This window comes from Syngnathus scovelli, chromosome 11 (assembly GCF_024217435.2).
Source record: "Syngnathus scovelli strain Florida chromosome 11, RoL_Ssco_1.2, whole genome shotgun sequence".
Taxonomy (NCBI): Eukaryota; Metazoa; Chordata; class Actinopteri; order Syngnathiformes; family Syngnathidae; genus Syngnathus; species Syngnathus scovelli.
The window spans coordinates 7,200,287-7,225,276 of NC_090857.1; the positions used below are offsets into that span (position 1 = coordinate 7,200,287).

The following is a 24,990-nucleotide window of genomic DNA, read 5'->3' on the forward strand; positions in this document are numbered from 1 at the left end:
AAATACAAACATGAAACATTTCTTGCATGAAATTCTTCCGATTGGGCCAACTGAGAGAAAAAGCTGGAGGGCAAAACTAGGCGCTACCCAAAAAGAAACTAATAACATTATTGTGGAAGATTAGACGTAAACTCAAATGGGAGTGAGTGTGTACATTCAAACTCTCAATTTCTTCCTTAATGAAATTTTTTGAACGAACATAAAAATGACCAAATGTGACGGTGTGTGTGTATATGTGTGTAGGTGTTATAAAGCCTGTCTTGTGGTGGCTCCTGCCGTGTCCCACCCAGTGTGCCTCTAATTGGATCCTTATTACCAGGCCAGCCTCCATCTGAGGAATGATGGATTCATACCACGCAGAATTCCATTAATCATTCCTTTTTCTCAGTCCACTCGGAGAAGAGGGCAAATTCATTTCTTTGCCGCGCCGAGCGGGTCTGCATAATGAATATTCATGAAAGGAAATTTGGGGTCATGCCTAATAAGGGAGGTAATTTGTAATTTGTCCTGTTCCCGCTTGGGTCTTGTTCGGGAGGTTAACCTAAGGAATAGTCACAGCCATGCAAATAGGTGCTGTTGGAAAAATGCATATATATTCTTACTCTGCCACTTTACAGTGTGCACAACAGGCGGCTGTTTACTCTTGTATTTTTTTTTAAATAGCATAAGTAAGACTTTGTGATGGATGTCAACATTCAAAATATAAATAAGTCTTGTGACCATTTTCATCTCAGCTCAATGAAGCCGCTATCCACATTCAAATCATAGTCATCAGCTCTGCCTCTATGAATCATGTCGCAAACCAAAACAGCAGCACCTACCGTGACACCTAAAACATCTTTCAGATTAACTAAACCAACAAGTCTTACCGCATGTTGTAATTAGTTTCTTGTGCAGTATTAAGGTGGATTTCAAGGCTCACCTTTTTCCTGGGTTTGCTAATGTGACGTTCACAAGCTGAGCCCGAAGGCACTGTGATTTTACTCGACAGCAAGTGGCAGTGTAAGACAAAATGGCCGCCGCCTGTCAAAAATAAAAACAGGTGTATTTTTCTGCTGAATTCATGTTTCACAAAACATCATTTTAATTGGAACACGGTATGCCGAGTCCATAAAACTTGTGAAGATTTTTAGACTTGACCCCTTTAAGGCATAATTTTTAAAAAAGGGGACAAAATCAGACCTGTGAGACACTCTTAAACACTCAAGTGTCATGGCATCACCCCTGAAAAATCATTACTTAAAGCATCACTTAAAGTCACTTAATTAATAATTAATCAGTATATTTGGAGTGATTAAAATTCATGACTTGGAAGTGAATCATGCCCCCAGTACCCTCAGGGTGTCCAATCAGTGCACGGTGTGCGTTAGATCTGGAATGAATTCTTAATTGTACCTGGACGGTTAGAGAGGTCAGGTAACTCCTCTGGTGTGTGTGCAGGTTAAGTGAGGTGGCTCGTGCGCACACACTTTCCGTCAGCCAGTCATAATTTGTCTGTCACCCTGTCATCACCTCCTTGTCATCGTTGCCCTTCCTCTTTGTCTCCATCATCCACCTTTGCTGGAGACACAAAGAATCATTAAGTCATCATGATTGAGACGTCGTGTCCAAGCTCTGTCAGTCATACACACACACACGCACGCACACACGCACACGCACACACACACACACACACACACGCTCAGTCTGCCATGTATGTTCAAAGAAAGAAAATTATAATTAATTCATGTATAGCGACACATCACTCGTATATGGTTCGTATAAACTCCTATTGATGCTGATTATAACGGCACATAATTAAATATAAAATGCTCCAAACGTTTATTGTTATTCAAATGATGTTAGATACATTAATTAAATGATTAATCAATTGTGCACAATTGTTTTGTTGTATTTATTTAAACTGTATGAGGTCAGGCAACATTAACTTCATATTGTGTTGAAATAATACAACATAATTGCATGCAAATAGAGCAGCATGCAAAGTTAATACTTATGAAATAAAAATAATCAGCATGCAGTTCCATTTTTTGGATCCCTTTTTTTTAACATATAATTGTTATTTAACTCACGAAATCAATTATATAAAAATAATTGTGTACAATAGTTCCCGATATAATCCCTATAAAAGTAACTATAACAGGATAATGAGATTTATTAGTTTAAAGATGTATTATTTATGTTAAAGCTTGGCCCTGCACGGATGACCTAAACATTAAAACGCTTCATCATCAATAATTTAAGGGTCCTTGAGAAGGACTAGTCTCCATAATGCATGTTTTCACTTAATGTAATGCCGCCCCAAGCACATGTTAGTAATGTTAACTCCTATTTTTGTTACACGTTGCGCATTGGGATACAAAAGCTGCAAAAACAAACTGCGTGCATATTACACCAAGCACCAACCTGTATCTAAAGACACCAGAGATGTAATATGACCCCCACCCACCCACCAAGGTCTAAACATGGACCACAATGCGGAGGTGAGCAAAGTGGCCAGCAGTGCTCTGTCCTCTCATGTATTAAACATCTCTCTTTGTGCCCCCCTCCCTCAAGGTTCACAAGCCCCCAGCACCCCCAGAGACCAGCGCACTCTTTTAAAGATATGTGCTCACTTAATCACTGAAGAAAAGGGCCCCAGAGCTAGCCTAATATTATAATTAATTAATTCGACCAAAAAGGGGGTATTAAATTTCCTGCCTCTTAGGATAGCGTGTTGAATACATTGACCTTTGTAGAAAAGCCTCTCACTCAAATCACGCTCGCACACACACAACTTGTTTCCTTTACTTCCATTTCCAAGTCAGTCCATCAAGCTACCGTATACTCAACACTAATGGGTTTTTTTCTGCATCTGACTTTTGATAGCTGGTTTGAAAATGATTTTAGGTGCAGTGTGTATCAAGTATGCAATTCAGTAAAATAACAATCATGACATGGCTAACACTTGATTTTGATACACGTAGATCCAATATGCAAGAGAAACTGATCCGAGACGTTCAATGTCTACCCCAGTGTAGGAATTTTTATAATCCATGAAAACATTCAATTTCAACTGTTGAGTTGGCACTAATCTCAGCTGACTTTGGGCAAAGGATGGGGTCAACCCTTGGAACTTGTCACCAACCAATCACAGTTGTAAAGACAACCATTTATATTCACATAGGGACTTATGATTAAATTTGAATAATTAAAAACGCTAACTCCGATCAGAAGGGCCCAAGCAAAAATTTGAACAGGTGTCCCAGTACCACAAAATGTTTATGTGTGGTGTAAAAGTGTGTGTGATCTCCAAGCGCACACAAGAAGAGAAAGTTTTCTTATTAGTGGAGAAAGTGGGGAAATAGCAGTCAGCTAAGTCGGCGTCTATCTCGACTCCCCAGTGTACTCTCAGTCTTCACTAACTCTGACTGAAGTTCAGAGGGGTTAGGTGGTATACTCAGGAGGGGGGGAGACAAAAGGGAGGAGGCGGAAGGAGGGGGGTTAAGTAGGATTGGAACAGTGGCAGTTTTAAAACACAACTTTAAATCTCCACCTACGAGAGGATGGGATGGGGGGGGACAATGGCGTCATGTGGCGCGTCGTTATCTTCGGGGAGACGGCGGTATGAGACTAAAGAAGAAGCTTGAAGAAGGGCATAAATGTGATAACAGCTGTAGGCTGTATAAACCTCTTCTCATGGAGTGATGCGGATAAAAAATAAAATCTAATCTTTGCGACCTTCACATCATAAGTTCACTGAAACATACTCTTACTCACAATCTCAACATTGCAATTGAATTTGCAAGATGGATGAATGAGTGGCTGGCGGGGAGAAACAAACAGCAACAGAACAAATAGATGTTAATAAGGAGCAAACAGGCTAGAATAAATCCTGTATGCCACACCATTAGCTTGCACTCTTCCATCAAGGACAATGAAATTAGCCATCATTTAGCCAGTCTTTGTCTCGTACATAAATTTATTGGCGGAAGAAGGCTGCAATCAGGAAAAGGTGCGGTAAGAATACATCTTTCTCAACAGCCGCAGAAAAGATGGAGTCTGTAACCTTCAAAAGGAGACAAATTCTGCCAGATGCATTATTTATCTTCATAATGACGAGCTGAAATTAGCAGCCGGCACAAAACTAAAATGATGGCGGTATATTTGTGTTCCCTCATTGATCATTCGAACAAATCAAGCTGGAGGAATACGATGACTTGCTTTTACAGAGGATGATACTTTTCATACTAGCAACATATATTAACATATTTGTAACCTTTACTGAGCCAAGACATATCATATTTTACAGAAGAAAAACAATAAAAGTCAAAATGGTTCTTTCTGCCATCTTGTAAAAGTGCATTAAATTTTTCTGATTATCACTGTTATGTTGCTGGCATAGCTAGATAAACAAATCATCTGGATGGGGACAAATAAATAGCTCAAACTGGATTTTTTGCTATGCTACACCTTTTCATCATTCCCTGGACATTAATTTGTCAAAGGATCAAGAGGCCTCCACAAATTCTTCCAAACAAAACTCATCTAAGCAGGCTTTGCTTGAGGTTCTGGGACACAAAACGGACTTCACTAAAGAACTGTCCAAAACATTTTTGGGAATGATGAAGATTTAAATTCTCAAGAGAACGGACTAATTATAAATGTTTGTCAATTGCTGTCACAACAACCACAACGTTAATCACGCCTCGTTTATCATCTCCTCAATGGGGTTGGCTTCTGTTGTGGACCACTAACGCCCCCTACTGGGTATAAAGAGTAAAACACTATGGTACAAACTCGAGAATGCATTGAGTTCATTTTGGTGCAAAAAAAAAGCTATGCAAAGAGAAGATATATATTCGCTTCACTTTTCAGCACCGGATAGCTCCCTTAACATGTCAGCACACGTCAGCTCACTAAACAAGGAGAAGAGACTGACTCTGACCACTATCAGAACGGCTCATCTCATCACCTGCACACACATGAAAAGAGCAACCCTTTCCTTAGCCACTTTTAATGACGGGGACATTATTCATCCCTCCAGCCAATTTGAGTTCCTTTTTCTTTCAGCAATGGAAGCACCGGAGGTTGAGGGGAGTCAGTGAAGAGTATTAAATATGTAGAAGAAGATGGACAAAAGGAGCGGCAGAATAAAGAGGGCAGCGGAGGTGGGAATGAAGAAGGACGGGAGGTGTGCGGCGTTGGTGTCGAGGTAGTTACAGTGAGAGAATGTCAAGACGGCAGAAAGAAAAGAGAAGACGCTTCGCCTCTGTGACGGGTGGCTTCATGTGCTCTCAGTTTTGACCTTTCAAAAAAGGACACTTCTTCCTCCACATTTAAATGTAGACCCAATGAAGCTCAAATGAGGAGGGCTCAAAAGTGACAATGGCAAATGTGGAACGGCCAAGCTTGAACGCGATGCAAGAAATTCACGTGAAAAAATTCAAACATTTTGTGCCAAGGAAATGATTGAGCTCAGAGTTTCATTTAGACAAAAGTAGTGCTTTGATGACTCTTTTGCACCATCTTGGTGTCAAGGAACTATGTTGATGTGAGTTGAAGGGTTTCATTGAGACAAAAATAACAATTTGCTGTCATCTGGTGGCACTTCCAGGCAGTTCTAAACCTTTTTAGGAATTTCAAAGATTCGCTAACTAAACTGGCATATCGTGCCATGTCATGCATGACGGCAGTTTGACCTAGGAGGTTTCACGCTACTTCATTTGAATTTAAAACTTCCGCAGCAATTAACCAACCCTGGAAACTTCAATCCAACATTGGTGATGAAGGATGGCTCTCAAATCAATTTTGCGTCACTTTCTTTGGCTACACGACAATGTACGGTCGAGAAGCCATAAATCGTGTCTCCAATCTTCATCCATTATTTTTTTTGTTGCCCAGGAGAATCTTCCCAATGCGGGGGAGATCGTAAAACTGGCCTTGATTGACGGCAACTTAATGGAGGAGGATGAATCAATGAGTAATATCAGCATAGCAACACACATAAACCTCTATCAACTTCACAATGTCACTCATAAAAGTTTGCTTTACATCCCTTAAGACTAAAAAGAGATAAATCCATCAAAAAAAAAAAAAGTCTTCCCAGTTTTTATAGTCCTCCTTTCCTTCCTTTCATCAATCCTCCTCATCTCCATTTTGATGTGTGTCTATTAGCAGGAGGTGAGGCCTTGCCTGCTCTCACATCCAGGGGCTAAATTAGCTCAATCAGCCCCCTTTCACCTCTCTCGCTTGGGCTTCCAGCAAAGTGACACACTGCTCCCCTGAGAAGAAAGGCGGGAGGGAGAAAGGGAGGTGGAGGAAGAAACACCAAGCCCAGTGGCCAGAGGAAGACGACTGAGCAAATGTTGGAGGGATGAAGAATTTTAATTTTGTGATGCTAAAACCTCCTGGAGGCCAAGGCATTAGAAAATGACATTTTCAACCATTTGCTGCAAGCGTAGGACCACACACACACACTCACCGAGTGCAACTAGAGTGCCAACGTCTCTTAAGTTGCTCCTTCATGTTTGATTTGTCTCAACCTTTCCCCTCGCCTCTTCTTACTAAACAGCCTCCCAAGTATCAATGGAAGTGCAAGGCAGGCACTTCTGCCACAAGTAATAGCGGCGTGTCAATGTGTGTGTGCCGGAGGGAGATCGGAGGTGGTGATCGGAGTGAGCCATAAGATCTACTCCGCGCGGCTCTACAGGGATTTATTAGACCGGGGAGTACATTAGCATCATAAAGACCCTGGAGAATGGGCTTGCGGATGGGCTGCACACACGACACTCACATGCTCTCAGTGCAGCCGTGTGTGTGTGTGTGTCTATGTGAGGATTAGAAATAAGATTACCTCTATTTAAGTTAAGAAGGACTATTAAATAGTTTATGGTTCATCCTGAAGAAGACTTGGACTAATACATCACAAGAAGATTGAGGGCAAAAGGGACAAAAGGTGGTGGAGGGGATGTAGCTTTTTTCTTTCGGAGGGTTCACTCACTGGTTGTGATGTCCTGCTGCAACATTTTTATTTTAACTGGTTGGCACAAAACATATTTAGCGATACTTCAAACAATTTGGGGTGGTATATTCGAGCATTAATCACACTGTGCGCCTCAAAATAATCACTCTATAGTTCATGGGCTTCAACAAACCATAGACCTCTAGTGTCCCCTCGTGGATATTATTAGAATGACATGAATCAGAAGGTCTCTAAAAATTGGTTTTAGATACAAATGACTTTACAAGCTCTTTGAAGTCATTTATAAGCGATTTTAAAAGACCTAACACAAGTTAGCACTGAGTGCTGACTCACTATTTGGCGAATTTACATTCTTGATATGCATTTATGTAAATTAACAGATTTTGAGTCTTATCGGTCTCTTTCAACCTGTGCACTGAACTGATTTTCGATTAAACACACACCACAGTAAATCTTGTAGGAAAAAGGACAATGATATGAATATGCAGCGTGCATTACCTTTCGTATAGTGGGCCTCGCTTCATGACGCTGAAGGTTTGCATAATCCTGTTTGCAGCTTTTCACGAAGACTGGAGCAAAGTAAAATCGGGACAAATTGAAACGTCTTCCGATCAAAGTCAGCAAAGGGCCGATTTTTTTAAATTAGTATTTCTCTCAACTATTAATCTGAGCGATTAATTTGTTTGGGGGTGTGGTCGGATTTATTTTTTTCCCTCGAAATAGAGACTGTCAAAATGAATTTGGGCCAAACCATGGTTGCACCTAAATTAGAGGCCAAAGATCTGTGTATAGTATTTTTGTGTATCGGAAATCACAATTAATAAGACACAAAGGTGTGCAACAAACCGCAATGACGCATCCAATTAAAATAAATTCGCCTCTTGCACTTTGTCTTCTTCTACCACGCATTACCTGCGGTGATTTTTTTTTTTTTTTTTTACCTGTAGCACTGTGCTACCACTCACAGGACAGTCTAGGTACTAAAAGAGACATCCAGTTTTGGGGACAAGTCTCATTGATCGAGTGTCGAGATGTATATTTGTAGGTCGACTTGAGTACACCACAGTATAAGAACAGTCTCTCACAAACCAAAAATGGTTAGGATGTTTAGAATAGAATAGAATAGAATAGAATAGAATAGAATAGAATAGAATAGAATAGAATAGAATAGAATATGTGCGCTCCACTTCATGCCATGCGCACAAAAGAAAAACAGACACAAACACGCATACTATGTCACCACACAAATAAAACAATTGAAGCAAATGAATGGATTCTCGTAAAACATTTTTATAACTTATTTCAAATCAGGACATGCCCGCTGTGTATGTTGCGCAACAGAGCGCCGTCTAGTGGAACAATTCTTTGGAGCGTTGGCAATGTTGTCAACAACAGTCAAACTGTGGTTGAAATGGGACGAGGCACACCTCCGGTGGAAAAACAAACATGGTAAGGCATTCAGCACAGAGTTGAGGTGAAGTCAGTCTTGCAGTTTCCATGGAAACCACAGCTACAAAGAAAGGGAAAAGTAAAGGCACAGCAAAACTGACTTCCCGCTGACCAGAAACACTGGTAAACTTTACATTCACAATGTGAGAAATTTTAATTCAATCAGAATCACCTTTCATCAAATATTTGGCTTCAAAAGATAATAATAAGAACAATAAAAGCCCAATTGTGCATATTTAAAAAAGAAGAAAGAAAAAAAGGTACCAGACTACAACCCTTCCTTGTCAGTAAAAGTTCCCAAATGGCTCTTGGCTTCATCTCAAGTAATGCATGGGTGGCTTTAACTGGCTTGAAAGGTGACAGAATTGTTTTGGGTGGAAAAAAACAAAATAAAAATGCATGAAAAGAACACAAACAAAATATTTAAAAGCTGCTTATGGGATAAAACATCAAAATAAAAATAATCATTTTTGTACAAAGTCAAAACAATAATATGGTTTCCAGTGCTTTGGGGAATAGAATAAACAACAAGCTACAATAAAGACGCTATAATTAGGGATGGGCATAAAAGTTGTCGTGATCATGAATTTGGTCGATTGTGTGGAATTGATTGTTGACTTGTTGCATCTTGAAGCTTTTGACACAATATGGAGTGCACAACTTGGCTACAACCAGCAAAAGTGTAGGAACAACATGACATCACTGTGCCATGGAAAAATGAGTTGTGAACATTCACAGAGCAATTCTCCATCCCCAAAAAGAACAAAGAATCTTTTAAGTGAGCGTTCACCGTCAATCAAACAAATGTGCCCATCCCTATTTAGAATCCAAAATATCCCCAACAAGATTTCTTTCCCATCCATAATGCTAGAATGCTCAGGCTGCCATGATAACAAAATGGACCAAAAAAGATGTCCTTTGTGTAAGTGTGTGTGCACGAGTGCGTGCGGGTAATGGGGGTCTCACATCTGTGTTTACTGAACACCTTTGTGTCTATGAAGCAAATGTGATCTGTATTGCAAAGCCACCCAGTGTGAGGGCCAGTACCACCTAAAAAAGTTCCCATCAGCACTTATTCAACTTGACCCTGCTTATAAATTCTCTTACTACAATACCTGAGTATGAAGGCGGCGTAGAATGTGGCACTGGTGGATGTGTGAGTTGACAAAAAAAGGACACCGAAAGTGAAGATTAGAAAAGTCACACCCGTAAAGCCCACAATGTAAATGTCGACATGGCCGCTTTAAGGACGCGCTAAGATTAGCATGTTCGCGACGGCCGCTGGCTGACAACAACCCGATAGTGCTCATCGTGATGACGAAATGGGGTCAAGGTTTTCATCCTGTGGATAAAAATGACTACCACCTTCCTAAAAACAACATGCTGTAGAATTTTCTGATATCAGTATTTGTTATGTTTCATCTGCTTCTTGAGTTTTGTGATCCTTTTCGTCATTTATTGGATCCATTGTGAGACTGGTGCTTCATGAGTTCCAGTCATTGTGATGATTTTCTTTTTATGCTGTTTAGAGTGGTACCAACACCCTGTTTTTTCTCAAAGCATGTGCTTGCAGGAGTGTGTGTGTGTGTGTGTGTGTGTGTGTATGTGCGTGCGTTTGCGTGTGTGTTTGCATGTGTGTGTGTGCGCGTGCATGTGCCTACAGTATGTCACCATCATCTATGCTGAAACTGGATCTGCGACTGGAGTCGACAGAGGCCTCCGGGGACATCGTGGAGAGCAGAGGGTCGCCGCCGATGGGGGACAGGGGCTCATCCATCATAAGGAAGCCCATATCGCTTCTACGGCTTTGCACATCCAGTCCTCCCAGATCGCCCAGCCCCGACATGGCGTCCGAGAACGCCGACATCCCGTCGCACAAGTCCAGCGACTGGGCAAAGTCAAAGGGCTGGGAGCTGCCTACGGCCGGGTACTGGATGGGCGGCTGGGGCTGGAGGTGCTGCGGGAGCATGGCCAGCTGCCTGGGCTGCTGAAGCTGAGCCTGGCTTTGAGGGTGCAGGTGGTTCTGCGGGAGGAAGTGATGCTGCTGGGGTGGGGGTGGAGCCTGACTCTGGCTTAGCTGGTGGTGGGGAGCTTGTGTCTGAGTGTGGGAAAGGTTCTCCTCAGGGCTGGTCTCTCGTTTTATATATGGGGCCATCAAGTCACCCGGGTTCAAGCCAGATGGAGAGTTGCTGGGTAAGCCATGCATATGAGCTTGCATCTCCAACTCCTGTTAACGCCATCAGTATTAATTATACTGCGTACAGTGTCGGGAATAGAATTGAGCAAATTACCTGAATGCGAAGCATCAACTGTTTGTTGGCCATTTCCATCCTTCTGAAGTTCGTCTCCGCCTCTCTGGTCCGCTGAACATCCTTCTGCATACGTTTGATGTAGTCCACCGACGCTCTCAGGATGGTGCCCTTGTTCCAGCGAACATCGCTATGACACCCGTAGACGCAAAGTAAATGTTGAAATAGCTTCCAGAGCTATTGTAATGTAGTGCCTGAAACTATTTTATTTCATCAAGTAACCGGGCTTGTAAAATGATGATTATCTTTAATTAAGTTAACCACATGTGATTAACCTCAAACATGATCTAATTAGCATAAAGAGAAACGGACAAACATTTAATTGCTCTTCTAAAGATATTTTTCTACTTTACGCTAATTACAACACAGGCAACCCCCCCTTCCCCTCATATTATAGCAAAACCTACTTACAGATCATTGGTTTTGGGAATCATTGTGCCAAGCTCTTTAATACGATCATTGATGTTGAACCGCCGTCTCCTTTCAACTGCAAATGAATGAACAAAAGAAGGAAAGACAAAAGAGGATGACTAAAAAGACACAATGGAGAAAAAGAAAGGATCACCAAGAGAGAGTGACACTTGTAAACAGATACACATTTGCCTGTAATCACATAAGCTCACACAGTCATGGGTCATTAAATGGTGTTCACTGCCAGAGCAGCAAAAAATAAAAAACATGGCTTATCCATTCACCCACTCATTGCACTATGTCTGCTAAATCAGCAAAACTGGATATATAACTGCACAACATTATAGTTTATGTCCGTGCGCATGTGTGTGTAAACTTATGCAATGCACAAAATAACAAGATTATTACATTTAGGGAGCTGGAATCGGAAAATACTTACTGAGATTGTGGTTGTCTTTCTTTTGTCTCTCCTTGGCCAGGGCTCGGGCTTCTGTGTCTTTGCAATAACAAAAACTCATCAACAAGTGGCTGACACAGACACTATATGAGATAGGTATATCTTGCTTGCAGAGAAAAATCATTTATATTCATAAACATGCATGTAAAACGAACGCACCTGAAATTTCCCGTTTGACGGTCAAGTTGGCAGGGCAGGAATTGCTGGTCATTGCAATGGCCGGCCCCTTCATCCCTGGACCCGTGTACACATCCAGGTGGCTGCTGGACAGAGGGAGCTGAGGAAACATAATCGAAATAATCATGAAAAAAACATAATGTCAGAAAACCTTCGTAAATGCACTGTCGCATCAGGTCAATCGCGACATTAGGAAAGTCAAACACAGGTCATACGAGCGTAACGCCAGGTTATTTCTCTATGGCTCCGAAACGACTCATTTACAGCCAAACATCCCAGTTTAAGTAGCTTTATAAAGTCAGTGTCCATGTTTAGTGTGCTGTAAAGAAGAGACCATGCCATAATATCACACCTTAAGAACTCCCTGACAAGCAAACAGCAATGATTGACTGCCATCCTCTGGCCAGTATCTTATCTGCCTCGCTGCCTATATTCTCTCCTCATCACTGTGAGGAGACACCCCCCCCCCCTCCCAAACGCTCATAAAGGTCGCAACACTAACGCTGCGATGGAGGATCCAAAAGACCCCATTTTATTTGAATCGATGCATCTATTGATTTACTTCTTAATGTCTTGTTGCCTATTGCGTTTTACACCCTGGCCTGAGGGCAGATAGGGCAGTGCTAATGAGGCCTGCGAGATAAAGAAGTTAAAAGGAAGCGATAGCTTATCGAGTGGCTACTGTGCGAGCTCGCACATCATAACATCACACGCGTGCACAAACACACACAAACAAATTCCTCTGCATGCAAATTGCAGGAGGTGAAATAGAAAAAAAAGATTAAATTAAGCAGTGACCCATCAAACTCCAAATTCCAGAAATGGTATTGAAAAGGGGCACTACATGGATCAATGTTTCAGTGTACTGGTTTTAACATCCAGCCCAGAGCAACTTCCTCGTATTCAGTGGTTTTCATGTTTCATGGCTCTTACTAAAGTTTGAGATTCCAAGAATTCCAAATGTATGCCTCTTTAATCCCCATCAGGATTAGCAGGTGATTCAGTGGTTCGCCAGTTAAAAGAATATAAAAGAATTAAAAGAAACCTTTTTTATCCAACTGCATTTATATATAATAAATAAATAAATAAATATATTAAATATATTAAATAAATAAATATGTATAGAGAGATACACACACACACACTTGCATAGACACATGTCCGCACACATTCTTACATAGTCTTTATCTGTTTGCAGCAGTTCATTGAGTGCACGGGTTTCACCCCACTAGACACATCAGTGTTGAACAGTCTCCTAATACAATCAATCTATCACTGTGACGTTAGATTGCACAAATGCACACAGACAAATGTGGCTCGCTCAGATTAAACCGATTTAGGTCAGAGGAATTTTCAACCACCAAAAACTTTATCGTGGGATTAAATCAAACCCAAAAATGCCTTCTACCCCCACACTCTGAGCGTAATCAGCAGCCTGAGGCCGGTAATTAGAGACATTGGTCCCAAACGTCTTCTTTCACCACGAGCGCCGACAAACTCCATCGCAACAGTTTAAATCAATATCTTACCAACTGAATTTGTTCTCCTTCAATAACTTCCACAATGGCATATGTCGCACTCATCTCCTTCATCTTCTAATCCGCCGGCAAGGTCGGAGGGGTCCTTCCTCCTCGCTACAAGGCAGACTGTGTCGGAACACTACCTCAGCAGCACTGATCCAATTTACGTGGAGATACTCCTCTCCCCACCACCAAACATGAGTGAACTTTCCCCTAACTGGACTTTCAGCCTGTTTTCCTTTTGCACAGATTGCCCCCACTCTCCTCCTCCTCCTCCTCTCCCCCCTTTTCCAAATATCTTGTGAACAAGTTGAACTCTAACTGCTGGCAGTTTAATTGTTAATTCTTACTTTGACCCACGCCCCCCCCAGTTTTCAATTGACGTGTTTTGTTGGCGTCTATAACCTTGCTCAGCACGTTACAATCAATATGACTGTTTTGTGTTTACGCAAGAAAATGCTTGTGCCATCTCAACTTGTTGTTTGGGTCTGGACACAAAACATAAAAGTCAAATTTAAGTTTCAATGATTAAAATTACATTTTCATGTAATAAAAAAAAAAAATCTTGTAAAAATAAAACAATATATACAAGACACCATATGGGACAAAATTATATATGGAAAAATACTCAAATGGATTCATTTAAGTTGCAATGATTAAAATTGCATTTTCATGTAATAAAAAAATTAAAAAATATTGTAAAAATAAAACAATATATACAAGACACCATATGGGACAAAATTATATATGGAAAAAATACTCAAATGGATTCATTTGTTGTTGTGTAGTAATTTGGGATAGTTGCATAAAAATTAAAATAATAATAAACATTAAGATTCTTTCATTTTAATTGAATTATTATAATTTAATTATTATGCATACAGGACCATAACATTGTATCTCTGAATGTTCAAAGGATTCCAGTCTAAGATTTTTTTTTTGTCCAGATGCAAGGACATTTCCAAGGAGGAGCTGAAGAATGAAAATTCTGAGAAAACTAATGGTTGTAGATGAACTCAGCACTAATTGATGAATGCAATAAGATTGCATGCAATTATATGTCATTCAGACTCATCATTCACTAGTTAGTTTTGGGCTGACTTACTGTGTTAGGCATCTGGACGGGGTCTATGTAAGCCTGAATATCATCGTAACTGGACTGCATGCTGATGATGTCATCAATGACCTCATCCATCTGGAAAAAAAAAGGTGGGACAACCTATGTGAGTATCATTACAGCCTGTAACGGTCTAACTTTAGACAAGTCCTGCATCGGAGCCATGTTTGTAACGCTCTTATACTAAAGTCCTTCAGTCCCGTTGACATGTTGAGGTGAACTCACCTGCGGGCGCATGTTTCATTCTAGAGTCGACTTCAAAGATGACTTCTCCATAGAGGTTAACTGCTTAGACTATTTGCTCTCAGTGAGACTGACAAAACAGAAGTCAAAAGTTCCGCTAAGAGAGAATTTGGTCAAAGTCTGCCAGGTTCAAAGGGCCTTGGCATACTAAACTGTCACTTGTAAAGTCGTAATTGCCGCTACAAGGCCATAATGGAGCATTTAGAGTTCAATAAAAGACAGTGTCAGTTAGTCAACACGTTTATTCACCTACTGTGCGCACGACACAAACGGAATACCGCTTCAGCTTACCAATGAAATCATTACGAGGAGTCAGTAAAATGTGACGATAATGGGGATAATATTCAATCCTCGTAATGTTATATGTATGCAGTAAGGTCATTTTTCAGTGGTATTTGTGAATGACACTATTTGACACGACCTACAACAAATGACTACGAGCTTACGCAACATTCTCGCCCCTTCCCACCTCTTGCTCAGGGTTGGATCCAATGTTGAGCATGGCCATGGGGCTGTTGGGTGCACTATTGCCAGTCATGAGCTGCTCGGTGCGCCTGTGTGGAGAGTGGAGCGGTGGCGGTAGAGACGCCGAACCCCCAGTGGGACCAATGGCCGCAGGGGGAGACGGCAGCATCGGACCCGCTACGGCGTGAACCATCTTGAGACGGAGAGAACAACAAGAGTGGATGAGCAACTTCCTTTATACGTAGCTTTGTAATATTATCTATAATGATGACTGAGAGATACCTGTTTGGTGGCAAGGGTAGTGGAGAGGTACTCTTTCACCTGCTGCCTCTGAGACTGACGGATGTGGTAGTCTGTGGGATTCTCAAGGTGGGTCTGGACCTGGAAAGAAAAGGAAAGTCTCTTTTCCATCAATTTTGATTGGATTGGCAAATGCAGAGTGACCAAGCAGCAAAATCACAAGCAAGCAGAATCTTTTGATTTTTAACAGCTATGGTATTACTGCCAGCTGATGTACAGTATCTTGGATGAAAATGATCATATGCTGCAGTCCTACTGACCTTAAGAACTTCCACGGGCACCTGCATGCTTTGGTAATTCTGGGGGGTACTAATGGCTGCAGTGGGGGCGGACGGTCCAGCCATGCGGCGTTGCATGTGGTGCAGGGCCGCATTTTGCTGCTGTTGCCGCTCACGCTGCTCCTCCTGCTGCAGCTGGTCTCGCATCAGCTGAGGAAGTAGATATGTACAATCACCGAGATCAAAATCTAATTTACTAAGTGAGCCATTCTTCGAGTTTGTTCCAATGGAAAACAACAACAATGGGTGACGGACAACGGTCGTGTCTTTTACCTGCATACGCAAACCGATGCGTGAGGCCATCGCTGGGGGGCGAGGGGGCAGGGGAGGGCGAGACGAAGTCAACGCACCGCAGTCCAGTCCGAGAGGTAGATGAAGCTGTGAGGACATGCAGGGTGAAAAAAAACGGGGTAATTTCTAGCTGTGTAGGTTGGATGGCAATAGTAGCGTGTAGTAAAAAGCACGGCTTTATACTTCTGACAAAGCAATCCATAAGGGATTGCGTTTAAACAAAATAAATCACTAACAACACAGTGTTTGTTGACACGCACCCACCCCCACGAGGCAAATCACGTGGCATCGGGTGTGACCAAGAAAGTTTCACTTCCTTTTCCCCCCCAACTTCCCCCTGCCCCCAAGAATGATTAATAATTTCCCCAGCAGTGTGCCGTTATTGCCAGTCAGCACATCTTCGGGACACTTCTGAAGTTCAAATATGAGCTCTTGCAGCTTCCTGTGCTTGTGCCTTTTCTCCAGGTATACCTGCTTCTTACCACATTCCAAAAACCTGCTTGTTTAAGTGTGGTTGATGATGATTGCAAACATGCTCATGTGAGCAAAGGGGTGATGGGGAGCACCCTGACCTCTTTAAAGCACCTCCTTCTGTTGTCTCTCACGCATAGTCTTGCAACATGCAGAGACAAACACTAAGTGGGGAGTCCCAGTTCCCCTTCTGCAATGACATGTGTTCATATTTGGCATGACTAAGCCCGGCTGGAGTCAAAACACGGTGTGCTGGGAAGTGACTAATGGTTTCGTTTTCCTTGTCTCTGTGTTGTTTTGACAGCCACAGAAGCAGTCACATGAGGTTCTAAACCACCAATCAGAGCCAGACTCAGACATTGGACGTCCGCGGTCACGAAGAGGCGAAAGACAGGGAGAAAGACAGGGAGAAATGGGACAAAGACAGAGAGAAAAGGTCATTGTGTGTGAGGTACAATAAGAATGGCAGCTCCTATTGAGAAAGGCTGAAGCTGCCTGTTGTCCAAAGTGTACATTTCAGCACCAGAGGGGGCATACACTGCCCGCTTTGTGCCTGTTGGGTCACCCACATGAAGGCAGAACGACAAATTGAAACATATTCAAAAGCAAATGATGAAATTGAAAAAATATATATATAATTTTTTTTTTCATCATTCGTTTTTGAATATGTTATAGTCAAAATGTGTGTATATATATATTTTTTTTTAATTAATTTATTTTTTATTTATTTATTTATTTATGTATATATGGGTTAGGGCTTCAAAGTAGGGTTTCATACTAGAGTTAGAGTTTCAAAATAGGGTTATATATATATATAGATATAGATATTTTTTTAATAGAAATTATGTATTTGTGCACACATATATAACAAATAAATTTTAAAAAATCTAAACAATGATTTTCATTTGACACAAAACTGAAGAACAGGATAACAAGACAAAGAGAGACAATTACGCCGGAGAGGAAAAGAAGCCCAAGGTCTTATATGTAATCCAAATGCTGTCCAACATACATTATGTAACTCATGTTCATCTTCCAACCCTGACTTGTAGCGTCGTAGCCGCGCACACACACAAGTGGGCTCTCACTTCCTTATCTCATATGGTGACACACGGCTACCAGGCAGTAAAAGATCCCACGCAGGCCTTCCCATTGCCAAGCATCCACCGGGGGAAGCAGGCATCTGTGACGCAGCGCAGGGACAGCAGGACTATTGTGTGTCCGACGCTGTGATGTCACAGGCCCCGGTACTTCAAACATTGAGTGCCAGTGGGAAGACGCGGAAGGGAGGAAGCCGGGCACAGAGGTCAACGCGACAGCCAACATGCGTGTCAACAGAGGTGTGCAGACCATGGACGCCTTTGAGGCATTGACATATCTGATAAGGAGTGCTTTTCTCCCATCAAACCAATGCATGACATGTATTTGAAAGTGTGCACAGACACACACTTGGGGGCAGTGTGGGGCCGTCGCACCTGTGCTCACAGATATGGTGTTAATGTGGGTGTGTATTTTTAGACGTGTGCTATGCCAATGAAGGACTTTTGGCAGCCAAAGGCACAGGGGTAAAAAGAATGAGTGTGTAGATACTAACACACACCAAGGTGGAACCTCTCGAAAGACGCACGAGCAGCACACATTAAACTCAATTGTAAAAGTATACAATCATCAAAATGGACAAGTCGTTTCAGAGAATAACAAAAAGGCTCTCAGAAAAGATAACGGCAGCCAATCAGCTTCATTGCACACAGACACACAATCACAATATTTCTGTGTTCTCCTTTTCAAGAACACGTCGCAATGTTTCGTTGAAACATGCATTCTTCTTGTCTTGTGCACATGTCTGTGTTTGTGTGTGGCTTGAAATGAGCCTTGGAGCATGAACATAAAATGTCTTCAGTTACTGGTTATGTTTGGTAAGATTATCTGACTCGACTGGCACGGCAAATATGACTTCACAAACACAAACACAAACAGCCATAGCCCCTGGTGACAAGAACACACCAAACATTCTAGATGAAGACAGACAGGCACACACCTCATGTTCATGTTGTACACACTTCACCATTAAATTTTAAAAAACTATATATATGTATATTGCAGACACATTTACCTTGTTTGAGAGGAAAAATTGTTTGCAAACAGGAATGTTCTCCGCTTTTGCTGCTGATTACATGGCTTGAAGCTGAAGCGTGATGATGGCCATGATGGAGGACAGGGTTGATGGGATGAAACGAGAATAAAGAGAAAAAAGGACAGAAAAGATGTTCGGTTATAACATGGAAATTTATAAATAAGTCTTTAATTTAATTTAATTTAATTTAATTTAATTTATTTTTTTATATTTTATTTTATTTTATTTTATTTTATTTTTGTGCTTCCCCTGAAGCCCACCAGTGCCCTCCAGGTGAGGCACAACTCAAAACATGTACACTGAAAACAATTGGTATTAACAAAAGGATAGTAGAGCTGATGCAAGAGCACAGATTAGCAAAAAGCGATGTCAACAAGTGACACGTTAACAGTGGAAGCACCAAATTAATGGACTACGATTTTCAACTGGGTATCTACTGTCCACACACAGTATCAAGCTCTTCTAATAACGTATGAGTGGTACATTTGTTGCAAAATGGCGCCTATACCATAACAAATAGCTGCACACTTCCACATTCATTATCCAGATGAGCATTTATGCTACGTAAGCAGCATTCCAAGGGCCAGCATAACAAAAAAAATTAAATTTATCGACCAACATCAATCAGTGAATCGTATTGTCTGAATGCAAAACAAATGTCTATATTTAGTCCGCCACGGTTGAATGTGTAAACATTGGTCACCATGGAGGCACAGGAAAGGCAAAGATGATCATCATCAACTAAACAAAGTGCATCACTTCCCTTTTCTTCCCTTCAGGTATCACAACTCCTACTTTTGTCAGAGATGAAGCAACTTCCTTCCAGACAACACAGTAAAACAAACACCATTTGTATACTTTTTATCCCCTTCCCTGATAATTTTTTTTTAAAACCGGTAAGATTGGTATTCTATTTCCTTTTTGACCAAGTGTATGATTTAAATGGAATTGTGTCCAATTTGAATCCTTAAAGAGGAAACAACTATTACTCGAGGCTAACCAAACTGGTTGGACAAAAATCATTTTGCGAACACCTTGCGCACAGGTATTTGCACTCAGATCTGTCGATACACAACCTGCTGTTGCATAAACGCTTTTATTAACACATGTTGTACATTTGAGTATGAGAAAATGTACAGTACAATATCTGGAAAAAAAAATACATATTAGTCTCAGAGGGCAGGTTGACATATTCAATATATATGTGTCCACCAAGCATTACCAAATAACAATGTATAACGGTATGGCAGTTTCAAAATGCCTGATTAACTTCACCAGTAGCACAAAATCAACTTTCATGTCAACTACAGAATGTAGGACCTCAAATACTTACCGGCAACTCTCCAACTAGCTCCGAGTGAACACATCCATGTGAAAGCCGCTCCTCCACGTGCGGGCTTGCCGAGCTTCACAAACGACTGCTTACAAAAGCAAGTTGGGCGCTCGTGTCGCCACCCCTCCTTCAACTGGAGGAGTTACAGTCACGATTCATCATTTTCCCTCATCCCTCTCTCGAAACACTGGCTCAGCTTCCTCCTCCCACTCTTACTATTCCCCTAAATTAGTCTGATAGCTGGAGTCAACAACGGCAACAAGAGGAACCTTGTCTGGAGAATTCATTCCCTTCTTGCGACTGCAGAAACTTCAACTTCCCTTCCTTATGTGCATAATATATAGGACACGCCTCACGTACATACGACGTGCACACAAAGACAAGCAAGTGATTCAGCAGATTTATTTAACGACACTTCCTGTTCACTTTAGAATTCAAATTGATTGTTTTAAGACAATAGTGGACTGTAATGACAAAGGTGAACTGATACGTCTGGTTTACAGAGCCTTGTATTCTGATTAGAATGAAACAGAGTGACTAAAGGGAATGAGGTGCTCCGTATAGATAAAAAAAAATCACAAATAAAAAGGCAGAATCGAAAAGAAGTTCATTCGGGTTCACACTATATTCCTATGTCAAATATATGGTTCAATCTGAATTTTATTTGACTGGAAAATGGCTGTTTTAATTCACAGTGGCGCAAGGAACCGGCAGATATAGATCATGTCACGTGTAAATAGTTGACCAGAGATCTTGAGTTTGATCAGAATAGCAAAAACAAATAGCACCAGTCACCAAACAAACAATGACATTTTAATTGGACACACCATTTAAATCGTCACAGTGAAGGGTTGGAAAAGTATGAGAACTATTCAGGTTATGACTTCCCCAAGAAGTGTTTGGAATCAACTAACCTAGAGTTCAACTAACGTGACGAGACAAGGTGATGGTGAAAGCAACCCGTACCTATTAATTATTTGACGTCTATAGCCGTCAATGGCAGTGAATGAGTCAAAACACAACAATATTGAATTAGACATTCACACATCACCATGCTCATAAATACTGACAACCAAACTGCACGTAACCTGCCCACGCCATTAGCTCCCTTGAATGCACACCAACATGGGTATCAAAGTGCCCCACCACGAGAGATTAGCGCCTATCACAACAAAGACCAACATTTATAGGCCGGCCCGCATGGTTCAGCGGTACACGGCTGACAAACATGCCTTGTTTGTACACAAAGCAGTCATCAGCTGGGCCGGCTCCAGTTCTCATAGTGGCCGCAGTGTATTTACAGGGTTATTTTGGTCGAGGGGCAGGACCCCTCTCGGCCCTCGGTTTATTGGCTGGGAAACCTACATTCCTTGCAAGACCAGCCAATCCGAAAAAGAAAGCGGAGGCAGACAAATTACTCATAGGTGGAACAATGAAACCACAAGAAGGACGTTTGAGTCTCTTTGGCAAATGGGTGCTTGCCCTGAGCAATTTCACCCACAACATCAGGATTTCATGCTGCATTAACCGTTATGATATTAACCGACGGTATCAATTCGAATTTCCTGGCTGTTTTACGGAAATTTCAGGGACGCAAGAAATAAAAGGACTAATAAGAACACAGGCGCGTAATAAGTACCCAATTGATGTTTGCTGCCAAAAAATATTTTTCCATCTCGTGTCCATTATTAACTGGCTATGTAAACAAATGGAGAACTATAAATGAGCCACAAATGAAGGAGACCACGCGCAAGAAGGAGCGAAGCCACCCTGCAGCATTTCTCTCTGCATGGCTGAGCGTCACAATGCACATCAACGTGGAATGAGAGGCATTTGTGAGATCAGTTGCCAGATAAGTCACACAAAATTAATGCCGGTCTCTCTCTCTGCTGCTTTCTTCCTCAACTGTTTAGCGCAAACACACTGTTACACTCTTGAACCGTTAAAAAACAAATAACTGAAACATTTGCATGCTAATCACAGACGCAAAGCCTTTCAAAGCGTGGGGGTTTCTGACAAAAGGCATTTTTAAATGACTAAATCACTCATTCACAGAGTTACCGTTTTGAGGATTACTAACGGGTGATGCACGATCGCCATTTCCAGGAACTTGGTGTTATCGTCTTTTTGGTAATTGGTAGTAATGGGAAAGCTAATCGTTACATCACAACTTGGTCTTTTTTGGAAACATGAGTGCTTTTCAGTGATGGCTTCCTATCAATATTCATTGGCCTTGTCATTTCAGTCATTGTAGACGATAAGTCTGGGACACATGATAAGTGAAACCAAGTATTTCCTGATCTAGCGACACACACCCAAGATTCATCAGTGGACCATTTGAAAAGAACTGATTCTGCTAGATTAGCTGTTAAGAAGAGACTTTCTTCAACTACTGTTAGTCAAAAATAGGAAAAATGTTTTTTTTTCCCCCTGTTGATATCTGTTAGAGGAGACTCAGGAATGGCAGGGTAGCATATTTGGCATTTAGAGAAAATAAGTGCAGTTCTATATTGTGGGCCTTGAATTAAATTAAAGAGCAAGTCACAGACGACCCCTGCAGTTCATCCAAACAACAAGCCAGCTGCAAAATTGTGTGTGTGTGTGTCCCTCAAATGTATCTCAGACCCCATCATCTCGCACACACATGAAAAAAAAGAAAAAAAAAAGAAAACAGGTTGTGTAAGAGCGAAGCTACAGACTGCAAGTCAAAAGAGGATATGAGACAGTAGAAATGAGCTAAGATGGGGAAGTGGAGTCACACATTCAGCACATGCCCCAAAATATCCCACCCACACTCACCTCTGTTAGGTCATGGGTCGTCTTGTCAAATATCACATGCCAAGCTGTCGTTACACGAGTGTCTAAGATGCACCGTTTCGAGACATTCTCAATGTTTTGCTTCAGTAAAACCCCGTAAATAGCGGAGGCGCTTCCTCGCCACGGTCACGACGCGAAAGAAGACAGTCCCTATCCATATGGCGGACGGAGTTGTATTTACACACACCTGATGCTCTTTCACACTCGAGTACATCGGACTAAGCTGGCCTCTGTGTGTTTGCACGGATGCTTCTGTTTACTTGAGGAAAATTAGCCCCATCACCAACACTTACTGGCAAACACAAAGCCAATGAGGCTGAAATATGAGCACTCGCACGCACACGCTTTTCCATATGTATTGCACACTTTTGACATGAGTCACATTATGAGCCAGTGCTTGGCAATGATACATACCGAAACATGTGAGTATGAGATGAAAGTAATGTAGTGCTGTTTGTATGCAAAAGGTTTGATGGAAGATTAAATTGCATTTGGCAAAAAGCTTCCATATTATAGAATTAGACTGTGTAGACTATTCTGTATTTAAACACTGCTTTCATCCATCTTTTTTTTTTTTTTTTTTTTATCTAAAAATCTAAAGTACGACTCCACTTTTGCCCTTGTTTTAAAGGAGAAAGTGTAATGTCAAAAGTATTGTTGGTGTTAGGTCAGCACACATGAGCTGTTGAAGGCTGGATATAGTTGGACTACTGATGAACACCATGGGAATGCATTACAGATGACACATCATTCCAACTAATTTTTTTGAATTTGTCATATTCAATAAATTGCAATCATTTCCAATTTAAATCACCTCTAAAAATGTATCATAAGAGTGATAACAACCAGGATGACAAATGATACCCCCACTATGGTTCGTGATTGAAGGCTTAAGCTAAAGAGGAGACCTGTGTGGTACCTTCACCATGTGATGTTGGCACCGTGCACAATTTACCATATGCTGAAGTACTGTTCTTGAATACAGTTAACGTATGTAGTCACAGCTTATACATAGCAACACAGCCCGGGGCTGAGGTGTTGTTACTGATACTGGCCTGGCTTCAGCTCAGAAATGGCAAGCGCGACTGACTCTCAACGGGAGGGAGCAAGTCGAGCATTTTCACAAGACAAATTATCTACAATATTTTTATAACAACAGACTATCGCAATACATTTATAATATATTTGTAATTGTTTTTTTTTTTAATATGCAATGCCTGAAACTGAAGGGCAACTTAAAATTATTGAACTTTTCTATGCGCAAATAACATCCATAAAACGTGTTCTAAATACAAACGCAAGCCACAAAAAAAAAAAAAAAAAACTCAAATGTAAGGTAAAATACGCTTTGGTGGAGTTTTTCTGGTAGTGGTGTTGTTTTAAAAGTGACGTGTTGGTGAAATGTCACACTTACCAGCTCTGAAGGTCAGACGTTGCAGAGTAGCTTGGCGACAACTTCTCGAGTGCACTCCTCGGGGACGCAAAATCTTCAGCACGAAAAAAAAGTGCTGAGTTTGACTAAGTAAACGCCTCCAAAATATTTATGTTTCTCGCCACTTCCACATGTTGCTACGCAGCGTGCAATGTTTTGACCGACGAGCTGTGGTGGCCTCTCGGCGCGTCTACTGTCACCTGTGCTGTCACCAATGGCATCGTTTGTGCTGGATTGTGGGTAATGTAGTTCTCATGAACAAGCAGCCGGAACTTACTATTATTAGACAGTGACGGAAGGTTTGTTGTCAACGCAATAGGTCATCCAACTAGAGTACTAGACCAAAAACAAAGACGCAACTTGGTTTATTTATCAATTCATGGCTTCAATTGTCGGTGGTCCTAGCGTAATGCTGTTTCCCTTCATAGGACTTCTAGGGGGCAAAAAAAACTTTTAAATGAAGCGTTTTATAGCATGCATTATTTCTCTATATAAGGTTACACTTAATGCTATTTAGACGCGGTGCTCATGCTTTTGGGGAAATATTGTGTGTTTTTATATTCAACGGACCATGGTGTACATGTTAGAAGCACATATTGTACTGATAACAAATTAGGTGTGTCTCGCTGGTTGTGAAACAAGATATGGAAATCGGGTGCGCTTGCAGTACCACGTGTTGCCACACGAGGGAGGTAAATACCCGCTCAGTACTGTTTCAAACGAAATATTGCATTAAAAAAAGTCAGTATGGCAATCAGAGGGCCATTTTAATAACTCAGATAGAGATGCCGTGTCTTATTATAAAGCTGGGGAATAAAAATC

The 24,990-nt window shown here is 41.4% G+C and overlaps 1 protein-coding gene and 1 long non-coding RNA gene across 5 annotated transcripts in view; both read right to left on the bottom strand.

The window, feature by feature from the left end:
- The window catches only part of LOC125977428 (uncharacterized), a 46,230-nt gene extending 44,587 nt beyond the window's left edge, over positions 1-1,643 (bottom strand). The window contains exons 1-2 of the long non-coding RNA XR_007484629.2: positions 1,396-1,643; positions 923-1,023 (exon numbers count right to left, since the gene is read on the bottom strand). This is a non-coding gene — a long non-coding RNA (uncharacterized lncRNA). The remainder of the gene's footprint in view (positions 1-922; positions 1,024-1,395) is intronic.
- A 6,591-nt stretch (positions 1,644-8,234) lies between these two features.
- Positions 8,235-23,317, bottom strand: tfeb (transcription factor EB). 4 transcript variants are annotated; one of them, XM_049733875.2, is made up of 12 exons: positions 19,920-23,317; positions 18,566-18,637; positions 15,964-16,068; positions 15,673-15,840; positions 15,395-15,493; positions 15,117-15,305; positions 14,393-14,482; positions 11,750-11,867; positions 11,573-11,629; positions 11,136-11,209; positions 10,705-10,863; positions 8,235-10,640 (listed from the first exon to the last, which is right to left on the bottom strand). In XM_049733875.2, the coding sequence occupies exons 3-12, from the start codon at positions 15,991-15,993 to the stop codon at positions 10,071-10,073; spliced, it is 1,554 nt and encodes a 517-aa protein (XP_049589832.1). In that variant the 5' UTR covers positions 15,994-16,068; positions 18,566-18,637; positions 19,920-23,317; the 3' UTR covers positions 8,235-10,070. The 4 variants fall into 4 exon arrangements, with proteins under 4 accessions (XP_049589832.1, XP_049589833.1, XP_049589834.1 ...); XM_049733876.2 differs by having other exon boundaries at positions 11,573-11,623; positions 19,920-23,314; XM_049733877.2 differs by having other exon boundaries at positions 10,705-10,852; positions 11,134-11,209; positions 19,920-23,312.
- Between the last annotated feature and the right edge of the window lie 1,673 nt (positions 23,318-24,990).

Bases quoted from the DNA above. Each gene is read 5' to 3' on its own strand.
- tfeb (XM_049733875.2), bottom strand. From the start codon at position 15,993: ATGGCCTCACGCATCGGTTTGCGTATGCAG. The intron at 15,494-15,672 runs GTCAGTAGGACT...TTTTCTTTCCAG, and splicing joins TGCCCGTGGAAGTTCTTAAG to GTCCAGACCCACCTTGAGAA. The intron at 14,483-15,116 runs GTGGGAAGGGGC...TTTTTTTTCCAG, and splicing joins GATCCAACCCTGAGCAAGAG to ATGGATGAGGTCATTGATGA.